A 26,180-nucleotide genomic window follows, 5' to 3' on the forward strand; every position below is an offset into this window, starting at 1 on the left:
CATTCACAACTGGTCAAAAGGTGAAGCACAAATGACCATAGGAAGCTCAACCCCAGCTAATACATCTACAGCACAAGTCTCATATCTAAGGCTCAGAGAACATCACAGAAAAGAATGCAGAATGGTTGTAAAAATTAGAGGACCAGGACATTTATTTTGAAATTATGTCTTCTATATAATTCAGGGAAGTTACACCCATGACATCTCAAAAATGTGTATATATTGGGAGTAGGTTTTGCTAAACAATATCTTCACAGTGAAACTACCAGTTACCATACCAAATCAGATGGGTAAATCTCACAAGGCCCCATACCTAAATGAAAAGCAATGCATAATTAACCACTGCTGAAATTTAGGACCAGGCTTCTACAGGCACAAGACCACTTTAGGTTACTCAATTCTAAGTGGCTGTTCTGACTACAAAATGGGCTCTATAAACCCAACTGTAAACTAAGAAGTATCTTAAAGTAAGGAAAGCAAAATTGAAATATATAAAAACTTGAGACAAAAATAAAACGTGAAAATTTTTATTTGTTTTGATATGAGTATGGTTACCATAGGTTTTTGTTTGTCTGTTTTTACTAATTTGTGAAATTTACATTTTTATTCTTTTACTTTCTGTTTCTCTAATTCTAAAGTGAATTTCTTTTATTGATTTTTTCCTCATGTTACATAATTTTTAGTTTGGAAATGTAATTCATTTACATTTAAAATAATAACTAATGGTAAAGGACAATTCACATTTTATTAAACTTTTTCTGTATATTTGATGGCTATATTGACCCTTATTTCCTCTCTTGCTATTTTCTTTTATATATTATTTATTTTCAGTCATTTTGTTTGATTTTTCAGTTTGTTATACTACCTCAAATTTACCAACAAACAGAAATGCTAATTCTTTACATACATGTATTAAGCCTTATGTTTTTATTAATGTCATACTTGTTATTTCTATAAAATCTATAACCTTTAGCATAGTTATAAGATTTGCTTTTAATTTTAAATTTTATATTCTATAGGAAAGTAATTATGCATCATTACTATAGTGTTGAAATCACACATTTGTCTACATATTAACTGTTACCAGAGCATTTGTAGTTTTATACAGTTTCTTTGTGCTCATTTATTTCAACTGTAAGCCTTGTTTAACATTTCTATTAAGTCAAGTATAAATGGTGAGAAACACCTTAGTACACTTTCAAAGAAGAGCTAATGCTAATACTCCTCAAATTATTGCACAAAGTCAAAGCAAAATGAACATTACTAAATTCATTTTATGAGGCCACAGTCACCTTGACAGCCAAACAATACAAAGGATCAAAAAAGAAATAGAATCTCAGATCAATTTCTCTTATGCAAAATACTCAAAAAAATACTTGCGCACTGAATCCAAGAACACATCACAAAGATCATCTACCATGATTAAGTAAACATCATCCCACAGATGCAGGGATGGTTCATCCTACAAACAAATCTATCAATGTAATACACCATATAAACAAAATGAAAGAAAAAAAAACTTGATCATTTCATTAGATGCCAAGAAAGCCTTAAAAAATTCCAACACTTCTTCATGGTTACAGTCTTAGAGAGATCATAGAGAAGAGGTACATACCTAAACACATTAAAGGGAAGTAACAGTAAGTAAATAGTCACCAACAAAGAATTCCACTAAAATCAAGGTTGCCTGCTGTTTCCATATCTAGTCAATATTGTACTTAAAATTTTAGCTAGAGCAATAAGACAACTAAAAGACATGAAAGGAATACAACTTGGAAAGGAAAATATCAAAATATAGCTATTTGCACATGATATGATAGTATACATAAGTAACCCCAAAAATTTCTACCAGGGAACTTGAATTTCTGAATGACACCTTTAGCAATATGGCTAGAGACAAAATTAAATTAAAAAAGAAAGCAGTAGCTGTCTTATATACAAAATACAAACAGATGCAATAAGAAATCAGGGTGTGATAGCTTGTATATGCTTGGCACAGGGAGATGTGGCCTTGTTGGAGTAGGTGTGACCTGGTTGGAGTAAGAGTTTCACTGTGGGTGTGGGCTTTAAGACCCTACTCGTAGATGCCTGGAAGTAGTTTCTCTTAGCAGCCTTCAGATGAAGATATAGAAATCTCAGCTCCTCCTGTATCATGCCTGCCTGAAAGGTGCCAGGTTGCTTAGTTGATGAGACTGGACTGAACCTCTGAATCTGTAGACTAGCCCAATTAAATGTGTTCTTTATAAGGCTTGCCTTGGTCGTGGTATCTGTTAAGTAGTAAAACCTAACTAAGACACAGGGAAACAACATACTTCACAATAGCCACAAATAATATGAAATATCTCTGGGTAACTCTAATCAAACACGTAAAAAAGCAATATGACAAGAATCTTAAGCCTTTGAAGAAAGAAACTGATTAAATGATCTCCCATAGTCATGCATCAGTAGAATTTATACACTAAACATGGCCATCTTAACAAAAACAATCTATAGATAAAATGCAATCAACATTAAACTTTCAACACAATGCTTTACAGACTTTGAAAGAATCATACTCAACTTCATAAGGAAAACCAACCACCCAAAGGGAAGGGGGCAAAATACAAAACACCAAGGATTGATAAAGCATTTCTATATAATCAAAGAATATCCAGCAGAATCATCATTCCAGATTTCAACCTAAACTACAACATTATGGTAATAAAAACCAATTGGAATTGACAAAAACAAACAAACAAACAAACAAAAAAACCAGACAGTTGAATCAATATAATCAAATTAAAGGCCAAGAAATCAGTATCTCTCCTTATAGAATGATAAATGGGCTGAGAAAAAAAATTAGGAAACAACACCTTTTTTTTTACAGAATTTTTTTCCATCTTTATTAAATTGGGTATTTCTTATTTACATTTCAAATGTTATTCCCTTTCCCTGTTTCCAGGCCAATATCCCCCTCCCCTTCTATATGGGTGTTCCCCTCCCCATCCTCCCCCAATTACCACCCTCCCCCCAACAATCAAGTTCACTGGGGGTTCAGTCTTAGCAGGACCAAGGGCTTCCCCTTCCACTGGTGATCTTACTAGGATATTCATTGCTACCTATGAGGTCAGAGCCCAGGGTCAGTCCATGTATAGTCTTTGGGTAGTGGCTTAGTTCCTGGAAGCTCTGGTTGGTTAGCATTGTTGTTCAAATGGGGTCTCAAGCCCCTTCAGCCCTTTCAGTCCTTTCTCTGATTCCTTCAACAGGGGTCCTGTTCTCAGTTCAGTGGTTTGCTGCTGGGAAGCAAAGAAGTGCAGGCTGACAGGATCCGAATGTACATCTCTCCGGAGAGACACAGCAAGAATATGGCAAATACATAGGCAAAATAACACCTTTTACACTAGCCACAAATAATATAAAATATCTTGGTGTAATTCTAACCAAAAGAGGGAAAGATATAAATGAAAAGAACTTCAGGAGGAAGATATCAAAAGATGGAAAGATCTCCCATGCTTATGGATAGGTAGTGTCTTAATCAGGGTTTCTATTCTTGCACAAACATCATAACCACGAAGCAAGTTTGGAAGGAAAGGGTTTATTCAGCTTATACTTCCACATTGCTGCTCATCACCAAAGGAAGTCAGGACTGGAACTCACACAAAGCAGGAAGCAGGAGCTGATGCAGAGGCCATGGAGAGATGGTACTTATGGCTTACTTCCCCTGGTTTGCTCAGCTTGATTTCTTATAGAACCCAAGACTATCAGCCCAGGAATAGTACTATCCATAAGGGGCCCTCCTCCCTTGATCACTAATTGAGAAAATGCGTTACAACTGGATCTCATAGAGACATTTTCTCAAGGGAGAATCCTTTCTCTTTGATAACTCCAGCTTGTGTCAAGTTGACACACAAAATCAGCAAGTACATAGAGTATTATCATAAGGAAACAGCCATCTGACTAAAAGCAATCTATGGATTCAAAGCAATCCCCATCAACATTCCAAGACAATTTTTTTTACAGATTTTGACAGAGAAATTCTCAACTTCATATGGAAAAACCACAAACACAACAAAGCCCTAGGATAACAAAAATAACCTTCAACAATAAAAGATTTCACCTTCTCTGACCTGGAGCTATACTACAAAGCAATAGTAAGAAAAACTGCATTGTATTGGTATAGGCACAGACAGGTTGATAAATGGAATCAAATAAAATACCCTGAAATAAACCTACACATCTATGAATACCTGATTTTTAATAAAGAGGCTAGAATTCTACAATGGAAAAGAGAGAGCATCTTCTACAAATGGTACTAGTCTAACTGGGTTTCAGTATGTCAAAGAATTCAAATAGATTCATATTCTATCACCCTACACAAAACTCAAGTTTCAGTGGGACAAAGACCACACATAAACCAGATAAACTAAACCTGACAGAAAAGAAATTGGGAAATACCAGGGACACATTGCCACAGGGAATACCTTCCTGAAAAAGAACACCAATAGTGTAGACACTAAGATGAACAATTAGTAAATGGGGCCTCATAAAACTGAAAAGTTTTGGTGACAGAGCTTGCCATAGTAAACAAACAAAATTTTGTTTGACTTTAGGACCACTCTACAAGATGGAAAGTGTACCCAGAACTGTATACATGATCAAGAACCTGAGAGTAGATGTCCCAGAGACCTAGAGAAAAACCAAACATTAATGTTCTAAAAAGAAACATGAGTAATAAAATGACTCCTAGGGACATTCTGTTATATTCATAAATCTGTGCCTTGCTTGGCCATCATTAGACAAGCTTTCTTGCAGAGACTTGAGATATTGAAACATTCAGCCCTAAACAGAATGTTTCCTTTCAAAGCCTTCCATCAGGAAACAGGGAAATCTAAGGAAGAGAACTCAGAAAAAGTGCAAGAGACAGAGAATATGAAGGACACCAGGAAAATAATAACCTCCAAATTAACAGGATCAAGGTATATGGGAACTAATAGAGAATGAGTCAGCACGCTCATGACCTACACAGGTCTGTGACACATGAGGTGCTAGAACTGAAAAGACAAGTAGCCTCATGGCCTCATCCCTAACACAGAACCTATTTCTAGTTGACAATCACAAGAAAATTTACTTTTCTCTATGGAAGCCTCATTCTCTTTTTCTCTTAAGGGCAGGGTAGCAGTAGATGAGAGGTAACATTTGGGAAAGATTAGACGTGTACTTTACATACTTTCTTAATTTTATCAACATAAAGTTATGTATATTATTTTTAAAATATAGAGGCTTGACAATCTCAACTAACTGGACCACCCAGAGCTCCCAGGGACTAAACCACCAACCAAAAAGCATACATGGATGGAGCCAGGACTCCAAATACACATGTAGCAGAGGATGGTCTTATCTGACATCAATGGGAGGGGAATGAGACTTTATGTCCCAGTGCAGGGGAAGTCTCAGGGATGAGGAGAGAGTGGGTGAATGAGTGGAGGAATACCCTCATAGAAGCAAAGGGGAGGAGGAGAGGGGCATGGGATGGGGGAGTTTTGAATGGGTAGATGGGGAAGGTGGATATCATTTGAAATGTAAATGAATAAAATGATTAATAAAACAAAGAAAAATACAGAGTTTTGGAGTATACTCTAGATCCTGTTAATCTGCATACTGGCCATCACATGTATTGAGAAAAACTGTGTTTTGTAAAAGCTGTTTGGTTTATTCTAATGCACAGTCAGTTTTATGAATCATTCACATTGAGCCAAATGAGAGGCTCCTTTCATTTCCATTTAAGTTGTATTGCTTTAAGCCACAAACAGCCATTAAAGTTATAGTTATTATATTATGTTAATAATAATAGAAACAATAATCTTCATCATCATTATTATTGTACCTGAAGTGCCATTAATTCAAAATGTGATTTCAGGCAAGTCAATTCATATGTTATAGTTCCTGTTTCTCATGAAAAAATTAAATATTGACAAGTATACTTATCCTGATAAACTCCTAGCCTAAGCCATTTAGTTAGTCACACATATGTTACAGAGGATGTGAGGGAGAAAATTCTTTACTATAACCAAGAATATTTGTTAATCTTTGTTGATTGCAATGTTGTTATATATATAATAAATTATTGATATACTCTAAATGCCAGGTGTATAAACCTTCTAGTGTGGAAACCATTTCCATGGCAAATAAAAAGGGATACAGGAGAATTGTAAATCAAAAGGCTGTGAACTAAATGACTGAATATCATATTAGAATTTATGCATCTTTAATTAGTGTGTGGTTGTAAATGAGACCAGTCATCTTCCTGTGCCAGCTAACACACTGTGGCTTCTCCACCGATTTGGCCTCTTACTCTTTGAACACTAAGTAAGCTAAAGCAAACACTTTCTTCCTTAAGTTGCTTTTTGTCGTGTTTATTTTAGCAATAGAAAAGTAATATATTTCCCCATAAGTTTTTATGTCACAAAATCCAGAGTCTTATAAGAAATAATCCACACATGCAATCATAGATTAATCAAATACTACATCAAAGGGTCAGTCTGAGCAAATTCAGACCTATTGCACACGCTTCAATCTGCAAATATCATAATTTTTTCCAAATGTCCTCTCAAATCAGTGGCTCTCTACCAGATATATATACAAGAATGGAAATTTAAAAACTACAAACTGTTGGATTATTCCTCTGTGGATTCTGATTTCATTATTTTGTGGTATGATTTTATCACTCTCAACCTTTGAAAGTGTTCAAATCTTTCTACTATGCAGTCAAGTTTAAGATTGATCTTTTTATATAAGTGGCAGGGCATGTATCTGTTTAGTAATTATTGGTATACATTCCAAAAGTCTTTAAAATCTAAAGCTACTAGGTCATTAAAAGCTTTTTGTTCAGGATCTTTCACTAAATATATTAAATACATAAACTATATTGCCATTAGGAAGGTATGTTCTCAACTCCTCCTAGAGTCCATGCCCCACCACACCAGGGGACTATATGCTAGTTTCGTCTTCTTCTTACTGAAATGAAATCTCAATCACAGGAATGGCAACATTAATTGTTGCATGATCTTGAAAGTGGCATAAAGTATGGTCTTTACATAGAAAGTGCAAAATAAAATAGTTTGGACTAAAGAACCCAAAGCTGTGGCAGTGATCTAGAGTCACTTCTACCTCAGTGTTTATTCTCAATCTCAGTACTACATCAATCTGGAAAAGGTAAAAATCTCTATGTTGTTCTTACATTTGATTTCACTACAATGAACTATTTGAAAATCAGCAAAGGTTTCCATGTGTTGGGAGCAATGCCCGGGAAGCCCTCCATTGTTAATGTTATTATTATGGTTAGAATTAAGTATGACTGGGTTCATGGAAAATCCCCAGCCAGCTGCAGAAGACTAATACAAATCTAGTCTTCAGGATGAATGATATGATAAAGCTAAAACCAACATCCTGCTGACTAACAGATATGAGAAACCTGTGACTTTTCTGACAACCTGTCAACATCAGCCTACTCCTTGACCACACGAATATTGTGTCCTTGGCCTGTGTAAATGTTTCTTACTTTCTCCCCTCCCTCTGTTACCCATGTTATGGTATAAATTCAGCCTTGGCGAAAAATAAAATTGTCACCTTAATCAGACTCTTGTCTTGGCTCCTTCCGTCCCCTTCCCCCATTCTCTTCCAGATACCTTCAGATCCCGTGGTTTACAAATGGCGTCTTGGTGTTTGGAGGTCTCCTGGAGGAGAACTTCGTCCCCCGAGAATAGGCAGGCCTGTCTCCCTTGTTTGTCTGAGCCTTTGCTCCCCCTCGGAGCTTTTGCTCCCCACTCGGAGCCTTTGCTCCCCCGTTTCTGGCAACCATGGACTGCCCGACATTGGTTCAGAGGCTTGGTGTGTGTTTCTCCCCAGATGACACAGATCTCAGTGGTGAGTAATGGGACAAGCATTCTATAGTTACCTTTTGTGACAGGACTCAGGAGTCACTCAGGATGCGAACAATAGGGTTAAAAAAATTCTTTAATTTTATAGGAAATATTTGTCCATAGGTCCCCCAGATGGGAATAATTGATACAAAAGATAGTGCAGAGTTAGTGATTGTTTAATGGATCGGCTAACCTTGTTGCTGAAGTCTGCCCTCTGTAATGAATAAAAATTGTGTGCTTTTTGGGTTTGAGGTTGCCTCTCCCTGCATGGATGAGCAACCCCACGTACGTGGATTAAAAACCTTATACCCTAATGCTATTGCAGTGGTCACTTTGTCAATCTTTGCTCTGTGGGTGGCACTCCTGAGGTAAGGGCACTATGGGGTCTTACAACATTTTGGTGCACCTGCCAGGAACTGCACTCCCCCCAGACTACAACTGGCAATGAGATCAGAGGTAAGCTCAAGCAAATCTGTGTTTTGTGTTCTGTGTTACTTTCCGTTTTGTCTCTGTGTCATGTCTCATCTTTGTTTCATGTTGTCTTGTGTTGTCCGCATCTGCTGTCTGAAGGGTTTGAGTCCCCCGCCCCTGGAGAGGGGTTAGAGTCTCGTCCATGGTTTCTGTGGGTCCCATGAGGGCCTTACAGCTATGACAGGCAGACATGCTAGTTGTCACAGGCCACAGGCCCTAATGGATGCTCTAGGAGGAGAAAGGAATCTAGAGGACACTCTGGAATCCCGTTGGGAGGTGAGATCAGATGGTCCTCCTCATCTCAGAAGCAGCTTAAAGTTAAGCTGCAGTTTGGGCCAGGAACTGAAGGTATCAGGCATCTGTGGAAATTGGTTATAGGACGCCTTGTCTTGGTTTTGTTTGTCTATTTTGTTTTCTGTGGTATTGTTGAGTGTCTTTTGGACTTTTGTTTTGTTTTTGGACTTGGACTGACGACTGTGTTTGAAATCATGGAACTGTTTGCTTTGTTTGTCAAAGAGTTTTACTTGATCCTCTTGGTGCTTGAGTTAAAAGTTAAAATTAATTTGCTTGAAAAAAAATTGTTTTCTGCCAGGGAGTCTGCCTTATCTGCTGGCCCTATACCAAGAGAGGAGTTGGTCTCCAACATTAAGTCACCTTCCCCGTTGGTCATCATTGACATAGAGAGTGCCTCTGATCCTATACCTTCAGCAGTCAGTTTCTGCCCCCGTGGTCAAAATGCCCCAGGTTGGGGGGCAGGGGAGCCCCTAAAGTAGTTTCAGATTGAGTCTGCAGCAGACTGTGAATAACTTTGTTTTGCCAGACAGAACAGGCTTTACTTACTCTAGGATGATAAGAGGAGAAAGTCTTGGCACCAGCTCTTCAGCTTACTCTAACTGGAGGCTGTGGCCAAGGTCAGGATCAATGTTTTCTTTTCCATGGCCCTCTAATCCAGTGAGACAACTTGGTGAAGGGCTACTAATGAAGTCCTGAAATTCATAGGCTTCTAATTCCAGGGGAGGGCTATACTTTTATTAAAGGTCAGTATTCCAGTGTCAGCAATCTCTTTATTGGATATAAGAGGCAGGAAGCCCCGTTCAACTGTGGACTCTTAATCTCAGGAATGGCAGGGGAACGAGTCTTTATAATCAGTTATCTCTAACTATAGCTTACTCTCTGATACCCCAGGCGTTAATCAAATCACACCACCCTGGGCGAGCCTCCTTCAATACTCAAATGCTATTTTGTCCTGGTCTCTTGGCTCAAGGTTGCCAGGCATGTCTGACAGCCTGGAAGAAACTTGCCCCCTAAAGCAGACAAATCATACAATTCTTTTATGAACCACTTGGCATCTAGCACCCATTTATTTTTGAGAACATCTGGTGTTGTCTTCAAATGGGAGGCATGGACCCATGTAGCAATCCCATCTACCTTAACAGCAGTGGGAGTGGTTAACAGTACTAGATAGGGTCCTTTCCAGTGGGGTTCTAAATTCTCAGCCTTGTGTCGCCAGACCAGGACTGCATCTCCTGCTGGGAACTGGTGAAGTGCCCTTGACTTCCCATCTTGTAGGTGTCCTTTACTTGGCTCCAAATTCCACTTTGGACTGTTTCTAAAGCCTTTAAATGAGCAAACAGGGTTTTAGGAAAACCTCAGGGTAGGGGGGCCCCACCCTATTTAAGTGGGGGGCTCCCATATATAATCTCATAAGGTGTTAGACCAAAAGGGTAAGGAGTGTTCTGTACACGGAACAGAGCAAAAGGAAGGAGGACAGTCCAGTCTTCCCCCACTAGTCTCTAAGGCCAATTTTGTCAAGGTCTCCTTTAGAGTTTTATTTACCTTTTTTACCTGCCCTGAACTCTGTAGTCTCTTCGGGGATGTGGGTAAGGCTGAATCTAGAAGGGGCATTTCTTGCTCTGAAGAGAGCAAGAGGGAAGGAGTGTCACCCAGTCTGTGCCAGTCCCCACGGTTAATTTGGTCAGGGTCTCTTTTAAAATTTTATTTATTTTCTCTAGCTGTCCTGAACTTTGAGGTCTGTAGATGTAACATAATTTTTAATTGACCTCTAAATACCTGGCCACACTCTGGCTTACCTTGACAACGAAGGCAGGGCCATTGTCTGACCCAATTACCTTGGGCACTCCAAACAGGGAGAAGATTTCTTCTAGTATCTTCTTGATGACTATTGAGGCCGTCTCTTGCTTGGTGGGGAAAGCTTCTACCTATTCTTGGAAAGATATCTGTAAACACTAGGAGACATTTGAAATCATATTTTCCTGATTTTATCTCTGTGAAGTCCACTTCTCAGTAGGATCTAGGCCGTTCCCCACAGAGCCTCCTACCAGAGTCAACTTTCCTGAAAACATTTACCTTTTGGCATGATACATATCAGTGTACTATCTGTTCCACGAGATACTTGAGACCTGTGACATAATATTTAGTTTTTGAAAACGTCTGGATGAGTTTGTTTACCCCTAAGTGAGTCCATTTGTTTTATCATGGCCTCTGCCTGTTTTTGTAGCAGGATCTTCTTTCTCGTTGAGGTGTACCAGAGTCTCTTTTTCAGCCTGGCTGGGTCATGGAGGGCCCTAAACATAGCCAGAATCTCTTTTTCTTGTCCTCAGATGTCAGCAGGCCCCTCTGTTGACAGGCTGTAGCAAAGGCATACCTGTTGTCCACATAGATGTTAAGTCTCTTTCTCAGCTCAAGGGCTTTGGTGAGGGGAACGAGCTCTACCCTCTGAGTAATGGTGTCTTCTGGTAGGGCGTGAGCCCAAATGACTCTGTTTCTATCTACCACTGTTGTCCCAGCCCATCTTTTTTCTTCTCTAAGAAGCTGTTCCCATCTATGAACCAGATGACATCTACCCCCTCTGGTGGCTGGTCAGTCAGATCTTTTGTCACCCCTGTGCTTTAGTGAGCACCTGCTGACAATCATGAAGGGGGATCTAGGTCGGGGTCCAGGAGCAGGGTTGCAGGGTTTAGACTCATAGGGGCAGTCTGGAATCACAAGGAACAAGTGGGATACCCGGCCCACGCCAAGGTCCACCGTTCTTCGGGTAGTCCATGAGTATCGTTTGTTGCCGGTAGTCCCTTGTACTCAAGGTCTTTTACTGGACACTAGCCCATTTGGGCGTAGGAGCACAGAGTGTTGGGGCCCCGTATTCACAAAACAACTGGGTGGGCTTCCCTTCTATTTTTGAGCATAGCCAGCACTCTAGGACCGAGAGACTTGCCTTCTGGGCTGCTGGAGAGGACCCTCTGTTTTTTCCTGGGGCAGTCCCTGACCCAGTGTCCTTTTTCTTTGCATTAGGCACACTGATCTTTAGCCAAGAATTCTCTTCTGTTGTCAGGGACTGTCTTCCTAGGTTCCCTAACTACTGTGGCCAGTATATGTCCTCTCCTGTCTTTTATCTCTCTTTTTAGCTCTCTAGCTTTTCTTTTTTTATCTCTTTTCTTCCTTAGCTTCCTGCTATTTTTACCTTTTTTCCTCTTTCTCTTCCTCAGTCGCTCTCATATCTTCTGCATCTTTCTCTACAGCTATTAGATGCTGTCCACTTATGTAACTACACTTCAACTTTACTTTCTCTATAACTTACACTAACTCTCAGCAACTTAGCTTAACCCTTCAAATTTCTGTAACTTTCTCTTTATATCTCTTCCTTATCTTAGCCAGATTGGTGGGGCATTTTCTAGCCCCCTTGAGACCCACCCTTGGAGCCTGGCGGCAGACCCGAGCTCTCCCTACCTTTAGGGTATTCAAGTCAACAGTCAGGAGTGAGGGTCTTCCATCCATGTCTGGAACATTCTTTCTGGCCTCCAGTAGGATTCTGTCTTTCCTCGGTGGTAAAGAATACCTGTAACAGTTACTAACAAGCATCTCAAATGGGATGGTGAGAAAACAAGAGAATCTTGAGAATAGAGGTCCACTGAAGAGGGCAAATAGCATTTAGTCACACAGCTAAACCAGGAGGACTTTTTGGGACAAAAAGGCTGTTGTAAAAATAAACACAAGCTTTGTTCCTGTGAAACAGAAAGGCAAGCAGAGAGGGAGCTGATCTGTTATCGACTGTCTCTATGGACTTAAGAACTAATAACAAAAGGATGGAGAGATGGTTAGGACCTGGGTGCTATATGCCAAGTGGCTGACAAAAGAATTGTAACCGGTTTACCTGGGACTTTCAGGACCTCAGTAGCAGCCCTTTACCAAACTGTCTCAGTGGGTTAAATGCCCATGGAAAAGAAAACATTAATCCTGACCTTGGCCACAGCCAAAGCCTGAATTCTAAATTTTGACTGGCAAAACAAAGTTTTTTTTTTTTTTTTACGGTTTATTGCAAATCCTTTTTGAAACTATTTTAAGGGCTTCTCTGCCCCCCAACCTGGGGCATTTTGACCACAGGGGCAGGACCTGGCTGTTGTGGGGATAGGATCATAGGCACTCTCTATGTCAATGATGACTAACAGAGAAGATTACTTAATGTTGGAGATCAACTCCTCTCTTGGAATAGGGCCAGCAGATAAGGCAGGCTCCCTTAAAGAATTTCTCTTAATGAACACTCTCCTTCTGTGAGCAAGTGTTGAAGGTCTGGCCACTGAAGGCAAAGTAACTGGAATTATTTTTTTTCAGGGCAAAGTCTCATAAAACAAACCACTAACTCTACACTATCTTTTTGTTGTCAAAGCGGCAACCCCAGCCGGCCTCATCACCTTGAAACTCCTCTTACGCTGATTCTGGCCAGAGGTGCGCTGCTGCCCACGTGCAGCCTGCAGCTTGCTAGCAGGCCTGCATGCTTGCCACCCTCAGCCCCTACATTTTCCTACTCTGTGCTGTCCCTTCCTTAGAAGCTGTGAATGTTTAAGCCACAGGGAGAATTTTTCTTCAGGATCTAAGGTAAAGCTTTCAGGTTCTTGTTAATGTCTGCTTCAGACAGGATCACTCACTAACCTGGAGTCCTTCATACACAACTATTAATAGCAGCTAGACTGGACAAGGGGAGTAAAGCGGGGGGCATCTCTCCTTGGGGAGGAGGCTCAAGAGAGAAAGATAAAACTCCCCAGCAGAAAACAATTTTTCTCAAGCAAATTATTTTTAACTTTTAAGTTAAGCACCAAGAGGACCAAGTAAAACTCTTTGACGAACAAAGCAAACAGTTTCATGATTTCAAACACAGTTGTCAGTCCAAGATTTCAAAAACAAAACAAAAGCCAAAAAGACACTCAACAATACCACAGAAAACAAACCAGACAAATAAGACCAAGACAAAGCATCCTATAACCAATTTCCACACATGCCTGGTACCTTCAGTACCTTGCCAAAACTGCAGCTTAACCTTAGCTGCTTCTGGGATGAGACGGACCATCTGATTCCACCTCCCAACAGGATTCCAGAGTGTCCTCTTGCCCTAACGTCCATCCAATGGTCCACTGTCAAAGACAAAGGGATTGTCACAGTCTGCCCCGTGGCAAAGAAAAAGAACACCAAACACAGAAACAGAATACAAACAATAGACACTAACATGTCCAAGCACACTTGTCCGTGCCTATACTTAAATAGGCAGCTGAATGCGACCTCTGACGGAGTGGGATTCCTCGTCCACTCCCGCCTACGTAAAAGGAGCACTCTGTCTCCTTTGTTCCAGAAAACCACAGTCAGGTCCTCCTGACTGCCCATAGCCGGGCTCTCCCGACTGCTCTCCACCCGTGGAACGTCTTCCAGGGCTGCAGTTTGTGGGCTCGGGGCGTCCCTGCTTCCGCAGCCAGAGGATCCTTATGGACCACAGAGGCGGCTGCACAGAGTGGGATTACAATCCACTCTCCTATCACAGACCAGTACCAAGACACATATATACACAGAGCGGTGCCACACTCTCACATTCAAGACTCACACTAACGTCCACTCCCTTATTTCAAACTGAAACCAAAACAGAGACAGAGACAGACACAGACAGCGGCCGCACACTCAGACACAATTGGGGATTCCCCTTACCTCCAAGAAGGTCTTCGGAGTTGTGGGTGGTTGTGAGATCCCGGACGAGCCCCCAAATGAAAGACCACCGGGGTGGGGAAAACCCCCACCCAAGTCTCGAGACGACGCAACCCCCCAAGAACTCACGAGAAACCAGTCTTGATGTAATAAACAAGAGGTGTATTTGAGGAACCAGAGCTCTGGGGACGACACGTATCTCACACAGGAGACAGAGGAGTCAACCCCGAGCCCAATTAGGGGAAGGGATTTATAGGGAAAATTACATAGGTAGTTGGCAACAGTCACACAAAGCAATTTCATTGGTTTGTAACTTGGGCTCAGTTCAACTCTAGGCCACCCTGCTTCTGGGGCAAGCTGACCCTAATTCTCGTTTTTCTCAGGACTGTTGAGTCAGGCCTTATCGAGGCCAGATGGTTTGTGGTGGCTATAGCCAGGCTATATCCCCAAAATATGTTATGTTATTCTTTGCTGTGAGGTGCACTTGTCCTCACAGCAGGGTCAGTGGGGGATAGTTTAAAATCTTTTTCTTTCATTCTAACCATCTCTCCATCCTTTTGTTATTAGTTCTTACTGGAAGACTAGTGTCCTTCAGAGGCTGGGTCTCTTGAGAGGCAGAGCCACTGAGCTGACACTGAAGGGAGGTACTCCTTAAGGGAAAATCTAAGTCCAGAGAGACAGCCGGTAACAGACAGGCTGCCCCTCTGCTAGCCTTTCTGTTTCACAGGCACAAAGCTTGTGCTCATTTTTGCAATGGCCTTTTCATCCCAAGAAAGCTTCCTCCTTTAGCTGTGTGACTGAATGCTACTTGTCACCTGATCTGGTTGTTCCACCAGCTCTCAACAGGCCACCCTCTAGCTTTCTTGCCTGGACCCTTTCCTCTGTTCTTAAGAATTTTATCACCTAATACACTGCAATTGTTTTGACTTATATCTCCCATCCTACTAATATACATGTCCCAAATTCCCATTGTGAAGGTTCTAATTCTAAAACAAGGGGATGGTACATCCCCCTAAATATTAAATTTACCTCTGTGGTTTGAAATCTGGATTGGACACGTGGATATACTTGGGATCTTAGAATGTTTCAATCAGGTGCTGATACAGGGATTATATTTACCATAAAATTTTTAAAAGAACCTGGACAGTCTTATTCCCCAGCTTCAAGGCACTGACACCAAGAAGGAGCTCATGGAGGCACTGAACATGGTGCAGGGCACATGCGACTTCATCTACAGCCTGCACTCCTTCGAGAGGAGCTGCTTGCTCAAAGAACTGCACCACTTCGAGTCCATTGCCATCGTACAAGAAAAATTGGAAGCTCTACCACCCACTCCAAGACAGCTGAATTATGTATTCTTCTACAATGTGATACCTTTTGTAGGGTTTGGCTTTTTGGATAATGCAATTATGATTGTTGCAGGAACCCAAATTGAATTGTCTATTGGAATTATTTTGTGAATGTCAACAATGGCAGTCAACATGTTATCTTTTCCTTCTATGTATCAACATATTATTTAACTTTCAGTTATTGATACTGTACTGTACTGATTTGGGGTTTGCTTATTTCTGACATAACATGCATGGGATAACTATTAATGTCTTTATTTTTTTTCTGATGGTTACAATTCAATGCTGAGGTTTCTCCAAATAATTTAAGATATTTAATACCAGTTAAAATTGTACTTCTCTGCCTGGTGGCACCCCTTCTGTAATATTTCGTGGTAAACATTTACAATCATATAAATTCATTCAATTTTTAAACTTCCACATCTATCCAAAATGGAGGAGAGTTTTAAGTATATCTTAATATTTTAATTTTGAACCATACTGTCTTTTAAGAGTCAGAGGTTAATCAAAAGAACAATTGTCTGGCTCCCCTTTTATGTAAGCCATATATACTAATAAGTGTACTTCTTTCTGATTGGCTTTTTACCTTCAATTTTCCAACTTTGTACAATCACAGTGAATTCTGGTTTGTAAGAGAAAGGCAGTGCTTGGATACTTCCTGTGTCTTAGAATATGGTTAAAGAGAGATAAAAAAGTCAGAGAAGGCTTAGAAAAGAGAAAACGAGAAAGAGAAAAAGCTGAGAACTGCTATCAAAATTGGTCTCTGTTGGACACCCCTAGTAGGCCTTCTTTTGCTTATATCTTTTGGCCCTTGGACATTTAATCATTTAACCTGCTTTATTAAACAACAGGTAGATAATATAGCAGCAAAACCTATTCAGGTATATTATCATAGGCTAGTTATGGAGGATGCTTTGATGATGGCCAAGCTCACCTACACTCTCCTCCGAGCCCAAGCAAGGACATTTTTGTCCTTCAGCCAAATGAGGCCAACATTCTTTTCTGCCTGCTGTCCTGATGTCTTTGCTGAAAAATCAATGAATCGTCAACCCTGCGTGCTGAGCTGGACAGTCAGTGACAGGTAAGAGAGTGATATATTCACGAATAAAGGGCCTAAGACAGGAGGGCCGCCATTAGCCTTATCCCATGATGGACCCTGGCCACAAGATTCTCTTGGCCATGTGACAAATATCACTCCAACCTATGACAGACGCAGTTCCCGAGGGGCTCATTCCAGGACAGCATGGGCAATTCGTCACTTTTTATTTGACTATTAGGAAGGGGGAGATGTTGGGAGCGATGCCCTGGAAGCCCTCCATTGTTGATGTTATTATTATGGTTAGAATTAAGTATGACTGGGTTCATGGAAAATCCCCAGCCAGCTGCAGAAGACTAATACAAATCTGGTGGTTAGGATGAATGATATGATAAAGCTAAAACCAACATCCTGCTGACTAATAGATATGACAAACCTGTGACCTTTCTGACAACCTGTCAACAGCCTACTCCCTGACCACACGAATATTGTGTCCTTGGCCTGCGTAAATGTTTCTTACTTCCCCCCTCCCTCTGTTACCCATGTTATGGTATAAATTCAGCCTTGGAGAAAAATAAAATTGTTGCCTTGATCAGACTCTTGTCTTGGCATCCTTCTTCATGTCCCTTGTCCCCCATTCTCTTCCAGGTACCTTCAGAACACGTTGCTTACATCCATGAGACAGTCTCCTAGGCTACAGTCTTGGCTTTAATGTCGAGTATTTTCTTTCCTATACAAGATTTTAGAGGCAAGCATTCACTGCATAAAAATTCTTTGAAATATTGTCATCTCAGATACTGTAGTGTAGAACATATGAATTCTGATATGCAAAAGTATTGCTCATGATACATTTAATCTGAATTATCTATCTTATATCACAATTTAAAAGGAAAAGAAATAAGTGTTTTGGTAAACTCAGCTATTATTGTTTTTGTCAGTACTATTTATGGAAGAAATTTTAGACTTTTTACTTTATTTGACTTTATTATAATTGCTAGTGTATTTAAAGTTATCATGATAATATTTGTGCTTGGTTCATAACTTTATACTACCCACTACGGTCACCTAAAATAGGTCTGTAATTGTCATGATTCCCATGAGTTTGTGCCTGCTCTTTCACTGTGTGTGTCTACATGGCACATATCTCAAACTTCCTAATCAAAATCCATTTGACACCCTTGAAGACCACTGAGCCTTTATAATTTTGGCAATGCTTCACATCCACTTTAGCTTCAATAGAAATCTTTTGGTGTTTAAAACCGACACAGTTCCCAGTCATTTTGGATTACAAAAAGCATGGACTTAAAAACAATTTGAAACGTCTTACAGTACCATTCAGATTTCTAATGTGAGGCTACAAGTGCTGGCATTGCACATTCTTGGATGAGATCAAAAGAAAGAATAGCTCTGATCTTATCTTATGAGAAATTAGTGCAATTAATGGGCTTCAGGAATCAGCATCATCTTCTACTAGGCCTATATCAGTTGCTGTTTTTCAGTTCTGAGATATACTCCTAACTGTAGGAAAGACCAGGTCTTTCATCATTTTAGATACTTTCAAACTATTACATTTAAGAATATCTTTCCTCTCTTGATTATGAGAGAGAATACAAATAAGAAAAATATCCTCTGTGGTGCAAAAATGGAAAGAATATTTTTCCTTCTTTTTTTCATGTGTGTATGTAGGAGGTGGTGTACATATGGATATGCACATGAATGTAAAGGTATTGGTGTACATTCATGCCAAAGGAGGGTATCATGTGTCTTCCTCTATTGTTTTCTGTCATGTTTTTTGAGATATGGTTTTTACTGACACTGTAGCTAAACTAGCAACCAGGAAGCCCTGAGAGAACAGTTTGTTTCTACTCTTCTAATTGCTGATGTTTAAAGGTGCATGTGCCAATGCCTGGATTTTTTTGTAGATACTGAGAGACATAGTGAGGTCATTATATTTGCACAGCAAGTGTTCTTAACCATTGAGCTCTCTCCATTTCCTTCAATGTTTAGATCATTTTTGTATATTTTTCTCTGTCCCTCTGTGATTAATGTATTTTTAAAGGATAAACAAGCAGTTTGCTAGTTTTATAACACAGACATATCCTTTACTAAAGATGCACCCATAGACAAAAATCTATAGGCAACTAATGCTTTGGGAAAGGAAGAGTTAGCATATCACAGGGATAACAAACATAGTTATCCAGTATGAAGTGAGCCCTAAAACTCTATATGCATAAACAACAAAAATTAACTCAGTACGTTGTACTTAGGTATATGTATGTATATTATTGTTAAAAATATGTGAGCAATAACACACAAAGGAAAAATAGCTGTCAATTTGAGCGTGGAGAGGGATATGGAAGTAGTATAAGCAAAAGGTTAGAGGAAGGAAAGAGAAAGAGGTAAGTGATGTATTTCTACTTTAACTAAATATACCAAACAAATGAGCAAACAAATAAAACCACCCCAAATAGACTGGCAAGATGGCTCCACCACTGCTGCATTTACAAAAGATTCAAGTTCAATTTCTAGCACCTACATGGCAGCTCACAACTTTCTGTAACTCCAATTTCAGGAGATTTAACACCCTCTTCTGACCTCTACAGGGATCAGGTACACACGTGGTACCCACACATACAACGCAGACAACACACAGACACACACAGACACACACACACACACACACACACAGAGACACACACACATGGCTATATATAAAAATTTCAAAAACTCACCAAAATATCACCTCAAAAGTATCTAAATATAAACATGGTGTTTTATCATAGTTATAGAAAAACAACTAAGAGAATATATTAGCTTATGCATGTATGTATATGCATATTTGCACATATGTGCACTGTATCATAAGTATATATTACCACTGGTGTTTATGTACAATAATACATATACATATAAACCAGCATACATGCACACAAACACACACACACACACACACAGATTAGTGCATATATTAAAAACATCTTTCCAAAAAATACAAAATTACAAGGAGAAAAAAATCTCCAGAGTCACTGTGGAAAATATTAGCATATGGCTCTGTTAATAATCATCAAAGAACATTATATAAGTTTTAAAGTATATGCATGATATCTATAAATACAGACTTTAGTATGGAGGAATTTTATTCAACACAACTGTATACATTATTTTGAAACATATATAGGCTACTTAAGAATTTTGAGAACAAAATTGGTACAACAACTCAAAACAGTGAGCAGAACAGACTTTATAACAGTGGAGAAACTTAAAGAAAGAAGATTTTAACCAATAGGGTTATTTATAAAAGTAATTGAATTTCCAATATTCTATTAAACTATGCCTTGATATTTTTATGGATCTTCTGTGTGTTTGTTATATTTCAAAGTAAACATTAATTGAAAATTACAGAGTTTTTATCAACTTCTTAGATATTTCAACAAGTTAATCTTTAAATTTAATTTCATCCCACAATATATTGTTCCACTGCATTGAATCATACTTCAATTCCATTAGACATTATAATTTTAAAAGAGGTAATATGTTAAAAGAGGTATTTACTTTTTTGTCCTAGTTAACCTTAGTTTTCAACTTGACACCACTTGATTTTATCAGATTGGCCTGTGGGCATTTCTGGGAGGATCTGGATATATGAGAGCCTAGTCCACTGGGAGCAGTGCTATTCCTAGACAAGTTGTACTGGGATGTAAAAGAAAGCTGCTTAGCCTAAATTTACAAGCAAACCAGGGCCCAGCAGCAACCAGAGGTCCTTGCCTCATGTTCCTCCCCTGACTTCCTTCAATTATGGCTTTTGACGTGGAAATATAAGTCAAACTAACCCTTTTCTCCTCAAGTTGCTTTTGGTCAAAGTGCTTTACCACAGTGACAGTAAATTAACCAGAACAGGTGTTACTGGGCATTATTTAATGTTTTTTTCAGTACACACACACACACACACACACACACACACACACACACACACACAGAGCATTTGCTGACATTTGTTTGATCAGCTTACTGGATGTTTATTTTTCCCTGTTTCCTATAAACTGGTGATTGGACAAGATACAATCTTCCCAAAGATTCATCCTAGAGAAGATTTACAATGAGCTCTAAATGGAGAGGAACAATGAAGTATAGTCTGTTCAGGCTGCCCATACCTCCAGGGATGAGTTTGCCTGTAATGCATATGAGTAGAAAAACTAATTTAGGGATACATGTCTTACAAGCCACCTGGGAACACATTTCCTTGAGCCTAGTCCAGTCCTTAAATTTGTATATGGGAAAGTTTATACATGAACCCAGACACAAAGGCACAGACAAAAACACAGACACACACAGACACACATATATACCTACTTGCAAGTCAGATTCCTTTTATTGTTTTTGTCATTTTTCAGGGTTTCAAACATTTCCTTCTTATACTTTATGCTCCAAAACACTACCACCACCAGGAGGAGGAGGAAGAGGGAGGATGAGAAGGAAAACAAGAGCAACAATAACATATACAATATATAAAATAATAATTATTATGTAGAAACAAGAAAAAACATCAATAAATTGTTGAAATAAGGAGAGAACAACCAGGAGTACATGGGAAAGTTTGGAGGGAGAAAAGAAAAGGGTAAAAATGATAAATACAATTTAATTTCAAAATAGTAAAATGTTTTTACAAAGCTAAGGTAAAACTTTATTCACAGAGAAATCATAAGAGAGAGGAATGTAATTATTTCAATAAGAATGACACTATGGTTATGAGATCTGCAAGCTCAGAATACTTTAGTCAAAATGGACTCTTAAAGATGTATTCTTTTTATTATATATAGGTATACTGTAGCTGGCACCAGAAGAGGGCATCAGATCCCATTACAGATGGTTGTTAGCCACCATGTATTTGCTGGGATTTGATCTCAGGACCTCTGGAAAAGTAGTCAGTGCTCTTAACCAGTGAGCCATCTCTCCAGAACAAAAACGAACTTTTATAAAAAGGAATAAACAATCCCAGAATGAAATGAATATTAAAAATAAAACAAAATTGGTGGTAGGATATGATGTATACAACGTTAAAAATAACTATCTCCAGACCAGCCTATTCTCTGGAGAAGACTCTCAGCTCAACTTGAGAGTGGGTCAAATTAAAGGCACAGGATCTACAGGAGAAAGATTAATTTATTCAAAATTCAACTGGACAATATGATTTTACAGCTGATCAGTTAAAATTACTTAAGCTCTCATTTTTTTTTTTTTGATGAATCCAGCTAATCGTTTTGATATCTTAGAGGGTTAAGGTCTGGCTATCATAGATAAACAAAGGAGGTATCCACAAGGCTTGTTTCAGTCAAAGTGAAATATTTCCTTTTCATTAAATCATTTTTCCATTATAATTGTTTTTCAGGAGTACATGGCTTAGGTAAAGCGTTACATTGTCAAAAGCAAAAGAGATAAAGCACAGGGATCTTTTTCTTCTCCCCACTGAGCTAAGGAAGCATCATTACCAGAAAAGCAGATTTGCCTATGAGTGAGACCAAGAAAGGATATGAAACATAGCATCATGAATTAGTATCAATTTCAGCTTTCTGAAACTGACAGCTTCTTGTGTATGTGGATAGGGAAATGGCAATATTGTGAAATTTAACTTTACAAATAAAAGTGTCCAGTAAAGAATAAGGAAAGTGGTGGGTAATAAGACATAATACTGTGGGAAATAAAGGATTGAAAAGGAAAATATTGGAGTCTGTGCACTTATGGGTCAGAGAAAGAATGCATATATGTGACATACTGAGACACTGTCTTGGTCATTTGTCTCTAACTTCCTGAGTAGTTGCCACGTGCCTTCCACTTGCAAGCCACTTTACTTCATGCATACTTTTATTGCTTATTTTGACAAAAATCCTGTTCTAAATTATCAGTTTACAAAAGGACTGATTTTAGGCCAAAGAGTGCATTTAACTTAACAGAACTGACAGAGCTGTGGTTGAAACAATGTCACTGGTTAAATATTTCAGCAGACTATACACATAAATTGTCTTTTACCTTATCTTTTTTATATTTTTGGTTGTGAGCCTAGCCTTTAACGGCTGAGCCATCTCTCCAGCCCCCTTATCCTTTTTTTAACAATAATTTTATTTATGTATTTATTTATGTATTTATTTATGTATTTATTTATTTATTTATTTATTTATTTACATCCCAAGATCTGCTCACCGGTATACACTCACTGAGATCCTACCCTCTTTCTCTCTGCTTCTCCTCTGAGAGAGTGACTATCTGTTCACCAGGATGTATCAAGTCTCCCGGATTAGACACATCCTCTTCCATTGAGGCCAAACAAGGCAGCCCAGTTATACAATGGATACCACAGTCAAGCTACAGTTTTAAGGATGGATTCTGTACCAGTTTTTGGGAAGACAGCATGGAGAATGAGCTCCCTATCTGCTGCATATGTGCTGGGGCGCCTCATTTCATCCCTTGTATGTTTGTTTGGTTGGTGGCTCACTCTCTAAAAGCTCCCAGAGATTCAGGTTAGTTGACTGTGTTGGTTGTTCTCTAGGGTTCCTATTCCCTTCAAAACCTTCAATCCTTCCCCTAACTCTTCAATAGGAGTCCCTGACTTCCATCCAATGTTTGGCTGTGGGTATCTGCATCTGTTTCAGTCAGCTGCTGGGTAGAGCCTCTCAGAGGACAGTTATGCTAGGCTTCTGTCAACAAGCATACCATGCTGTAGTGGCTATTCCTGGTTGTCAACTTCATTTTATCTTGAATTAACTATAATCCAGAATTGGAAAGCCCACTTGTGATCCAGATTTTGAGACTGGGATTCAAGTTTCTGACCTGGAGTACTTGAGGCACAGTGGCTATGAATCCCAGCATGATATCTTTGAATTCAAGGTCATCTGGGACAAAGCAAGTTCCAGATCTAGTGGCACACACCTTTAACCTGGGTCACACCTTCTGCTGGAGACCTACATAAGAACACTGGAAGAAGGAAAAAGCGCTTTTCTTCACCTGCCTGCCTTGTGGGACTGAGCACCTGCTAGATCCTTGGACTTTCATTTACAGCTGCTGCTGATTATTGCTGGGGAGTTGGACTACAGGCCATAAGTCCTCAACAAATTCCTTTACTATATAGAGACTATTCACAAGTTCTGGGATTCTAGAGAACCCCAAGTATGACAGGTGGTATCATTAATAATGTCAGGGATTGGTTCTTGCCCATGGGTTTCAAGTTGGGCCAGTTATTGGTTGGCCATTCCTTTGGTCTCTGCTCCATCTTTGTCTCTGCATTTCTTTTAGACAGGACATATTTGGGGTCAAAAGTGGGTATGTTGGTGTCCTTATCCCTTCATTGGGTATACTGACTGGCTACAGGAGGTGGGCTCTTCAGTTTCCTTATCCCCACTGTTAGATATCTTGGCTAAGGTCACCTGAAATGACTCCTAGGAGCATACCCCATCTCCAGTCTCTGGGACTTCCTAAAGTTTCCCTTTACCCCATCCATGGCAGCACTGCAGATTTCTATTTGTTTTCCTGGATCTCTGGGACTCTCTCCTGTCTGTCTACATATTTGCTTCCCATTCACCTGCCCTCTTCTCTCCCCACAAGTTTCTTTCCTCCCTCTACCTCCCATGACTATTTTGTTCCCCCTTCTATGTGTGATTCAACATCATCACTTGGGCTTTCTTTCTTGTTTAATTTCTTTGGTTCTGTGGGGTGTATCATGGGTCTTCAGTGCTTTATGGCTACTATCCAATTACCAGTGAGTATACACCGTGTATGTCCTTTTGGGTCTCGGTTACCTCACTCAGGAAGATATTTTCTAGTTCCATCCGTTTGTGTGCAAAATTCATGATGCCTTTTTAAAATATATGTGTAGTATTCCATTGTGTAAATTAACCACACCTTATGTATCCATTTTTGAGGGACATCTGGTTTGTATTCGGTTTCTGGTTTGTATGAATAAAGCTTCTATGAGTATAGAAGAGCATGTGTCTTTATCCTTATGAAAGAAATTTGACTATGTGCTATGTCCTGATTATGATAGTTTGAACTGTAGTGAATACACTATCTCTATTTTCCAAACATTGTTTCATTAATTTGTTATCCACTTACTAAAGTTTGACGCTGAGATTACAGATCCTTTGTTGGAGTTGTTAGTGTGTTTACTCTGCCGTTATTGTTTACACACATTGCAGTTAAACCCTTGCTCTTTCCATCAGTGTGGATAATAAGACATCCAAGGCTCTTCATTCTAATTCTTTTAATTTTCTGTTTCTAAGGCTAAACCATTATTCAGGTTTTTGATGTCATCTCCTAGGGTGATCCTTAGACACAAATGAAAAACAACACCAGATCTATGATTTTGAATTGCATTTAACTTTCTTCACTATAAGATAAACTCAAGATTCATAAAAGCAAAACTCAGTGTTATATTCTCAAATTTTTATATGCAAATGTCTATTTTATTAAATTTTATTTTGTTAGTTTTTAAATTTTAATATTTACTCATAATATATTTATTATATAATTATATTATATAATTTATTTACAAAATATTTGTATATTTATTTTATTTATATTATTTTATATAGCAAGCCTTGTCAAGAGATGTATCCAAAACAACTGTCATCAGGACTTGACTTGAAGAGCATTCTTTGCAGATGTTAGGTCTTAGCTATAAATTTTGACTCTCAATCAAAATGGCAGGATCTAGAAAGGAAAATATAAAAATATATAAAAAAAAATCAGGATTTGAATTCTGAGAAATGTATGTTGTTTGTCTTTCTGTTACTGTATCAAATAACAGAAATAATAAATCCATAAGGAAAACACATTTTGAATCACAGTTTACAGAGTGCCAGTTCATAATTGGCCCATTATTTTTGAACTATGGTAAGCCAACACATTAAGACTGGTAAGTTATTTACCTACTGGCCAGGAAAAGAAAAAAAAAAAGGAGAGGATCCCATAATCACCTTCAGGAGCACATCCACAATGACATACAACTTGTCCAAACTGGCCCATCTCTTAAAGGTCTTATGACTTTTGAACAATGCCAAAATGGCAACAAAGATTTTGTTGTGGAAACATACAATGTCCAAATCTCAGGAATTTCTAGGTAATTGTTATAGGAAAGTGTAATGATCAAGAAAAAAAAAAGCAAAGGTACTACTAACTTTATTTTGAACTCTGATTTGTTTAATTCTTTTACTTTAAGTGAAAGCCAAATAGCTCCAATTTTTGGTTGAAAATTTCTATCAACCACATCCTGGAAAAAACAAATATAATATGTACCACCATAAAAGCCAAAGTAAACTGATAGGTAAATACCATTGTTGAGAAAGGTTTTATTTCAAAATAAGCAAGATATTGCTACATGTTTGTTTTGAGCAGGATGTAAGGAATAATTTATTGATTGATTCATTATTTATGGTGCTGATGATGTAATCCAGGGCC

At 38.9% G+C, this 26,180-nt stretch overlaps 1 protein-coding gene across 1 annotated transcript in view; it reads left to right on the top strand.

The window, feature by feature from the left end:
* Positions 1-14,258, top strand: part of LOC116889050 (cilia- and flagella-associated protein 47-like) — a 63,031-nt gene extending 48,773 nt beyond the window's left edge. Inside the window, exon 6 of the mRNA XM_032890241.1 lies at positions 14,008-14,258. Coding sequence (XP_032746132.1) covers positions 14,008-14,258 — 251 coding nt within the window. The remainder of the gene's footprint in view (positions 1-14,007) is intronic.
* The last annotated feature ends 11,922 nt before the right edge of the window (positions 14,259-26,180 follow it).

This window comes from Rattus rattus, chromosome X, assembly GCF_011064425.1.
Source record: "Rattus rattus isolate New Zealand chromosome X, Rrattus_CSIRO_v1, whole genome shotgun sequence".
NCBI lineage: Eukaryota > Metazoa > Chordata > Mammalia > Rodentia > Muridae > Rattus > Rattus rattus.